We start from the raw sequence: 8,352 nt of genomic DNA, 5'->3' as shown, positions 1-8,352 counted from the left end.
ACACACACACACACACACACACACACACATACACACACACACACGCACACACACACACACACACACCTGCCTCCTGCCCCACATGACTGCTGGAGTTTGACCGTCGATATGCTATGGCACATTTAGTGCCATGCTATTCATTAGGCTTGTCTGCGCGGCCGTACAGGAAGAATTACAAGCCAGTAAGTAAGAAACGGTAATGAAAAAGGGCAGATCAATAAACTTTCAAACTGGATTTTTAAGTAAATGCGTGTCACAGACAGGAAGGGCACTTTTACATCAAGACAAATTTCACAGGGTGAGCATGCTTGGAGTCAGCTTGTTCCATCTTTATGAAGACAAAAATACTGCCTTGCAAAAATGTTCATAGCCCTTTAGTCAGGTTACCACAAACCTCAACATACTTTATCATGATGATGGGAGGCCAGAATTAATAACTGTGATGCAGAACAAAAAAAAAATGTTGTAAGTCTTTTAAAATAAATACCTGAAAAGTATGCCTTCTCTAGTCTGATGCACCTAAATTAGACACACAGCAGCCAACTGCCTTTAGAAACATCTAGTTTATAGTCTACATGAGTGTTATTCAATTCAAGTTGAAATATTGCTGTTCTGTGGAAGAGCCAAGAGGTCTGTTGTGGAGAACATCAGGAAAAAAAAACCCAGCATCATAGAGACAAAATACCAAAAGAAGACACGTCTGAGACAGACTTTTAAAGCAGAGCGAGGTTATAAAACAATATTCCAAGGTTTGAACATCCTGCAGAGCTCTGTTGAATCCTCCATCTCAAAATAGTTAAGAGTATGGTACAACTAGTAAGAAGACTGACGCCATCCAGCCAGCTGGGAAAGGAGTCATTTATTCAAAGAAGCAGTCAAGAAGCCAGCAGTAACTCTGGAGGAGCTGCACAAACCAGGTGCAAATCTGGCCTAAATGGAAGAGCGTCAAGAAGATAAATGTAGGAAGTCCCATTCTTTTCTTCAGCCTTGATGCAAATACAGCAAAAAAAAAAAAAAAAAAAAAAAGTGGAAGAAGGTGCTCTAAGCTGAGCCCTAAAACTTAACATTTTGGCCTTTGATTTTTCAGAAAACCGACAGAACTTGATGATAAGAAAGAATAACAGAAACACTAGGACTGGGATGAAGGTTTTACTTTCAGCATAATAATTCAGCAGAAGAATGTTTTGGATCAAAGCATATCCATGATAGGATGGCTTAGTCAAAGTCCAGACATTAATCCAAATGAGAAAACGTGGAAAGGCAACCATTTGTGTTTATAGATGCTTTCCATACAGTAAGAATAAGGAGTTATTTGTTTAGAAGGCTTGAGGGGGAAAGTCTATAAATGGTAGAAACATTCCCCAAAACACCTGCAGCTGCAACTAAACAAGGTGGTTCCGCTAAACGTGACTCAGGGGAGCTGAATACAGATACTTGAACTATACCAGAAAAAACAAAACAAAACTGAAACCATGTTTTATTTTTATTTTCCTTCTACTTCACAGTAGTCCACTTTATGTTGACACGTCATAAAATCCCAATAAAATACATGTGGGGGGAGGGAAAAGTTGAAGGAATATGAATATGTTTGGCAAGGCATTGTATTTGGTATAAAGTGAAAACAGTTCTAACTATAATGATCGGCCCCCATTTATACCCGCAATATGAGTCAGGGCGCACACGCAAGCAAATTCAGCAGCAGCAGCAGCAGCAACAGGCGAACAGACAGAGAGCGCATCTTATTCATCCAGCATCAGTCCCATTTTCAGTTTGCACACCCTCTTCACACAGCTGGGGGAGAAATGACGAGAGGACACCCACCTGGTCTCACGGTCTTCAGGCGGATGGGCTCCCGAAAGTGTCTGATGACAGCCAGTGTGTCTCTGTTGGTGAGTCCGCTCACCGGAGTGCCGTTGACCTCCAGCAGCACGTCCCCGCTGCCGGGCAGCCGGCCGCTGTGACACACCACCGCCTCCGGGACCACGCGTCCGATGTGGGGGAACTCTCCGAGCTCGGCGCCGCCTCGCACCTCCAGGACAGCGGTCAGCTCCACGGAGCCCCCCCAGGACACGGAGCACTCCTGCACTTTGACCAACCAGTGCTTTTTCTTCTTCAGTGTCTTGGACATCGCCGCTTGATGGGCTTTTTGGGGGGGTCGCTTAGGAGTTGGAAGTCCCGGGGAACGAGCGTCCTCTTCAGAAGCAAAATCCTATTTGGACCCTCAGAGCGCTCTGACGCACGGCTCGATCATTGCGGACCAGAGAAGTTGAGCCTTGTGTTTTGTGTAGTATTCCATTCCAGGGGGGGAAATAAAGAAAAATCCTTCTCTGTGTAACCCCTACGAGCTCCCTGTGTGCGCGATCCTTCCTCTGAATTACAGGAGCATCGTCTGGAGCGTGACACCAGCTGCGTCAGTGCCGCAGTGGAGCGGAGAGCGCTGCTTCTGATGCTGGGGCGGCTCGATCCCCCCCCCTCCACCCCCCYCCACCCCCAGTTTACGGCACCTGGAAAACAAAAAGCAGCGTACTCCCACTGCTGATGAGCCCACCGTGAACCCAGATTGTGCGTAAATCCTGCGCCCCAAAAATCTGCTAAAATCCAGTTCTGGTTCCAAGAGATGAGTGAATCCTCCAAGAAGGGGTTTGGAGAGGAATTTCAGGAAAACTTCCAAAAGTAGTTTCTCGTAAAGGTTGGTCTCTTCAACTCAGAGAGGTAACTTTACCCCCGAGCACCTGTTCTTCCTTCTTTCCTCCCTCCTCCGCTTCCTCCACAGTGACATCAACGAGGAAACCCCTGGAAACGGGCAAACACACCTGGCCCTCCTCTTCTGACCCGATCGGCCAGCAGAACCCGCTCGTATTCGCCCAGGCTTCCCGCTCTGCGCTCTCACGCTGCTTTTCCACGCTCACCGTGGGAGGCTATTTGATGCTGGAAAGCTACGCAGCAGCATGCCACAGACGTGATCCGATTACGCTTCGCTCCATAACTTTTTTTTTTAAATATATATATATATCCTTTTCCGCGTTTCTCTCCTGACGGCAGGGAGTTCTGTCCAATCGCAGCCTGCGGGGGCAGACTCTGCAAGTTTTGGATCGGGCCAATGGCGGGTGACCGGAGGCGGGCGTCAACGTTGCGTTTCGTTTCCATGGAGTATTGTCCATACGGAGATTCCCGCACTAGGGACCCGTGTTTACAAGTGCAACATTAAAGTTTAGAGTCTCGTATTTAATTGGTTGAATGTCGTGATGCCTTCCTGAAACAATACGCTGCCGCGTTTCGACCGGTTTAAAACTTTATAACTTAATTGAACTTTCATGAGAGCAGTTTGGAAAACTAAAACAACACATTGATGCCTTATGTTGTCTTTTTTGTACATTGCTGCCCTCTCGTGGCTGATTAGTAAAGCGGCAACCAGTTCTGGTCATATATGGAAAGGGAAGATTGCCAAAATTACAATAAACAACTTTGGAAATAATTATTTAATAAATACAGAAATAATATAATAATATAAAAATAGAAGTATATGAGCCTCAATTAATGTATTCATTTCTTTTTATGAATTATTTAATGGTCTTTTGCTGAAGCATATTATGAATTTAATTTACTTCACCCATGAAGCGAAGTGGACGGGATTAGAGCTGCTTCTATATAGACTCTCACGCTGCTTCAAACAGCAAGTAAAGACATCTCCATCCAAGTTTGTTATGAGCCTGATGTCAATATCTTCACTGGACAGTGCAAAAATTATTTTGAGCATGGTGGTGGCAGCATCATGACATGCTGTGGGCAACGTCAGTATGGTCAGGAAAACCGGTCAGAGTAGAGAGGAAGATACAGGGAGTTAAATTTTAAAAAGAATCTAGAGGAAAACTGTATGAGCAGAATTAAGCCACATTTTCCTAACTTTTATTTGGAAACGATTTAAAAATTAGTTTGCATCTTCATACATTAGGATAAAATACAAAGCAGTTCACTGTGGCCTCCTTTTTGTATGGCATCTCCACCTGCTGCATGTAAACATGCACTGCCCTCCTGAACATACGGACTGCCAGGAATCATGGCAATTTTTTTCAGGTTGTAATTCATCTCTACGAAGAGATACATGGATTTTTTTTCTTTTTTTTACCAATAACTCTGCAGAACCTGGTGATTATTTTATTTCTTTTTGTTTTGCTCCTGTTTTGTTTTTCAGAAAGAAAAGTAGACAAAGATCTGCAAGCTACTACCAAACCAGTGCACTGGACATCATGGTAAAAGAAAAAGAAAGAAAACTCTCTCAACATTTGATTCCAGACAGAGTTTTTTCATATTTTCAAAGTGATGAAAATATGACTTTTTATTGCACGTAAAGCCTTTGGCAATGTCGTTGCTCATTTTGATTCCATTTTTAAAATGAACCACAGACATAAGAGCGAGCTGTGTGAGTTTTTTAATCCCAGTCTAATTCTCAAACAGGAGCGGCAGCAGCAGCAGCAGCATGGCTTCTTATGTCATGTCTGCTTCTTTCTTAATCTTTAACAGCCTATCACCTCACTTTCTTCGGCCAGCACCTGCCCGGGTTGCTTCCAGGGTGGAAGATGTCACAAACCATGAGTGGATTTCTGAATGTAGAAAGGCAAAACCTTATGAAGCTTTTTGTGAACTAGTTTTTTTTTAAGTTCACAGCACACAGCAAATGACTGAGAATTAATTTCTTGTTTTCTCCTTGTGAAGAGAAAGCTGCATCGTAATGAACTCCAATGGTTGATATGTTTATTTGTAATTGGTTTTGCCCTCAGGAATACCCAACAACATAGCACAGACCAGTATGCTTCGACGATTCTGCCAGGAAAACTAAGCAAATAAATGAGAACTAGTTTGAAACTGAATTAATTGGCCCAGACCTCTGAGTTTGAGTGTCTAGAGTGGTTCTGGCATTTTCAAGATGCAGAATGGATTCAGTATTGATGGAGAAGGCAGCAGAGGTGGGTGTCAAATGGCAGGTTGCAGACGGGATTTTGATGCAGTTCAGTATCGACAGGAAAGCCGCGGAAGGGCAGAAGGATGGCTGAGAAAGCAAATCACACAAACTCATAATGTCCTTTTCCTTTCATCCTTAGCTCAGCTCACTGTTTACCTAAAGGCAGTCATTTTAAAGGCTTCTTACTGTGAAAATGCAAAACCTTAAATATAATATTTGACTTCAAAGAATGTATTTTTACAGCTTTCTCAGAAGTTAATTTTAGAGTGCTTTGGAGAAATTATGTTGAAAATTCAAATTTTTTCATACATAGGTTTGTTTTTGATGTATTTTATTAACAAATGTTAATCTAGTGTGTCATTATCTATCGAAACGGTTTGGTTTTAAATATATGTACAATCAACAAAGGTACAAGAGAACCAGCGCTGCTCTGTGAAAAAATTAAAAGACATTGAATTAAATTTACTTAATAGGATTAACACAGTGAGACATATCCCAGCAGGGAGCTTTTGAATTCATCTACAAGCAATTAAAAAAGTCTAATTTCATAGTCAAGCTCAAGTTGTTATTCATCAAAATGATAATGACTACACACAAAGTCATTTCATTCTCATTTTTTATTTTCAAATTATACAGGCTCAAATGCACATATCCTATTCCACAAAAAGATCTCAATATTTTTCTTTCTCTCTCAAAATATACAGTTTTTCCTTTCGCTATGTTCTACATTAGAGTGCCTTTACTTTCTGAAAACCAAAAACACCCACACTGGAAAACCGAAAGCACAACTGATTGTACTGCAGTAAGTCTGTATGTCATTCTTGGAGACTTTCTTCAAAGCGCTGGTTATAAGTAAGTTGAAATTAATATTTTAAATCAATAATCAAAAAGCCAGGATTCTCCGTATTAGAACCAGTAGTTTGTAAGTTACTCTAAATCTGAAACTGAAAAAACTACAATTTATGGTTTAAAGATGAGCTAAGTAATTTGAATTAGAAAGCTAAAAGAAAAATAGATCTTTCAGGGCTCAGAACAGACACATTTCACCCGGTTACGCTTTGCTTAAATTTTAGGATTTAAGACAAAGCAGCACCTAACACTATATTCTCTCAATTTCCTTCTCACAGTGCAAAGGCAATAAACACACTTTGAAATTAAACAAGTAGTGACAAAAACAGGATCCCTGCTACAAAGAAATGCTCTACAAAGAAGAAAAAATAAATCTGTCCACCTCTTAAAGCAGACTGTTTCAAAGGTGACATATTGTGCCATGTCCGCTAGATGGCAGCAGAAATAGTGTTTAAAGTACCGACTAATGTAATTCAAAGAGGTAAATCCACACCAAGTGGAATTAATACAATTGAAAATTGACCAAAAGCTCTCCAAGTGAAATCAGCGATTTGTCAAAGAAACACATATGAATGATGCAGTGTTGTTATGATGCCTCCTAAAACAGAGGCAGATACGGAAGAAATAGCAGGAAGCTAACACAGCATTTCATAGACATAAGAAAAAGTAGAAAGTTTGTAGGTAAAGAAATGTTTGCAATGTGTAAATGCCGGAGTTATGACAACAAATGGACATGTTCAAACAGCGAATCAAATATTATGAATAAGAGAGCCATTATGTTAAATCAGTTCTTTTGAACTAGCATACATTTATGATCCCTTTATAATGGAACAAGAAGTCAGACTTGCAAAAAAATTCCCATTCACGTATGTATAAATAAATGCAGCAGAGATCTGTTGCTGCAGGTTCTCTCCTGCAGAAAAACCTTTTGAACTATCTGTGATGTAAAAACACATAAAACTAGTTAACATAAAGGAAAGAAAATGTGTTATTTTTTCCTCTAGAACATTTTCTTTTTCTATCATCCTTAGAAGAATGTGATGTTCCTCTGCTGCTACATGTTCTCAATACCGATGATAAATAATACTGATGAAAGAAGATAAGACATGGAGGCAAACCTGATGAATATTCTGTTTTCAGAGCCTGCCACATATTGGTTGATTGGTGTTAATGCAACCAAGACAGAATACATGTTCATTTTCACCAGTAACACTGAAAAACAACCCATCCTCGCTCATTTTTTTCTAAGTCCTCTCAGTCAGATGTCACATTAAAATAAAAGGTGAAGTAGAGAGACTGTTTGCCATGAATTAACGAGTGTTTTTTCCAGCTTCGACGCTCCGACGGCAACAGGGAGCAGCAGCAACAGCAGTCTGTAAACCCGTTTTTTACTTTACAGTTTGCAGCTCCAAAGTGAAGTAGGGAACAAAATGTATGAGATGGACCAGAGCAGGTAGTACACACACGCAGGGGGGAAGGGAGAACAGAACACCATGGCAACTCCTGAAACAGAGAAGATAAAGGAAAATGAGAAACTGAATGTCAGAAATTCTATCTATTCATTTAACTTTCTGTCTGTCTCAAACAGATTAAATAACAAAATAGCCCTTTAATAATTTAACAATAGTAATTTAGATAGATAACTAGGAAGGTAGCTAGATAGACAGACAGCTTCACCATAATTAGCCAGTTAAAGAGAACACTAATAACTTGCTATATTGTTTATTTGGATGTTTGTTGCACTCCCTGGGCAGTGAGCCACATTGTCAAGTCCAAAATATGCCATGAACTAATATGGTCAAATTTCCACAAGTCAGCAAACATTTTTTTTTTGACTCTTTTGAAGTCATTATGATTTTTAAATGACTTTACCTCCAGCGTACACTACTTTCTTCCAAGTCTGGGACTCCAGGACTTTGTCATGGGGATAGAAGTTCTGACTGATCATAAATAGGATCATGGCGACTGTGATGACCCGCAGCACGCTCAGGTTTCCTCCCAACAGCAACGAGGCACTGGCTAAGATGGCTGATGAGTAGATGCAGGGGAGACCGCGATACACAAATGGAATACCTGACGCAAAACCAAAGTGTGGTTTGATTAAGAACCCTGAACTTGATCAGACTTTAGTGTAAACATTTGATAATCGTAACTCACCGCTTGAGAAGAAACAGAGACGGACAAACACAGACAGCACATAGCACATGCACAGGACGTTGTCCAGCAAGTCGGAAGTCCTCAGCAGCAGAGATGTGGCGATCCCAAAGGTGGTGAAGTCAGCAAAATCATCCAGCTTTGCACCTAGACATGAAAAACCAAACACCAGAACTGCTGACACCTCAACTTCACTTACAGTTTTTCTCAATTGCTTTGTTGATTTAGATTTGAGTTATGGATTTCACATTTAGACTTAAATTTAGATTTAACATATGTTTAAGATTAATTTTTATCCATCCATCCATCCATCCATCCATCCATCCATCCATCCATCCATCCATCCATCCATCCATCCATCCATCCATCCATCCATCCATCCATCCATC

The 8,352-nt window shown here is 40.8% G+C and overlaps 2 protein-coding genes across 4 annotated transcripts in view; both read right to left on the bottom strand.

Moving 5' to 3' along the window:
- magi3a (membrane associated guanylate kinase, WW and PDZ domain containing 3a) overlaps nucleotides 1-2,128 on the bottom strand; it is a 133,115-nt gene extending 130,987 nt beyond the window's left edge. For all 3 annotated transcript variants that reach the window (XM_008414485.2, XM_008414487.2, XM_017305879.1), the window contains exon 1: nucleotides 1,822-2,128. In XM_008414485.2, coding sequence (XP_008412707.1) covers nucleotides 1,822-2,128 — 307 coding nt within the window. The remainder of the gene's footprint in view (nucleotides 1-1,821) is intronic.
- A 3,431-nt stretch (nucleotides 2,129-5,559) lies between these two features.
- tmem269 (transmembrane protein 269) overlaps nucleotides 5,560-8,352 on the bottom strand; it is a 10,743-nt gene continuing 7,950 nt past the window's right edge. The window contains exons 5-7 of the mRNA XM_008414488.2: nucleotides 7,967-8,110; nucleotides 7,682-7,882; nucleotides 5,560-7,312 (exon numbers count right to left, since the gene is read on the bottom strand). Coding sequence (XP_008412710.1) covers nucleotides 7,203-7,312; nucleotides 7,682-7,882; nucleotides 7,967-8,110 — 455 coding nt within the window. The 3' untranslated portion in view covers nucleotides 5,560-7,202. The remainder of the gene's footprint in view (nucleotides 7,313-7,681; nucleotides 7,883-7,966; nucleotides 8,111-8,352) is intronic.

This window comes from Poecilia reticulata, linkage group LG7 (assembly GCF_000633615.1).
Source record: "Poecilia reticulata strain Guanapo linkage group LG7, Guppy_female_1.0+MT, whole genome shotgun sequence".
In the NCBI taxonomy this organism is placed as follows: domain Eukaryota; kingdom Metazoa; phylum Chordata; class Actinopteri; order Cyprinodontiformes; family Poeciliidae; genus Poecilia; species Poecilia reticulata.
Note: the sequence above shows the minus strand (reverse complement) of the source record. Positions and strands in the feature narration are given on the sequence as shown.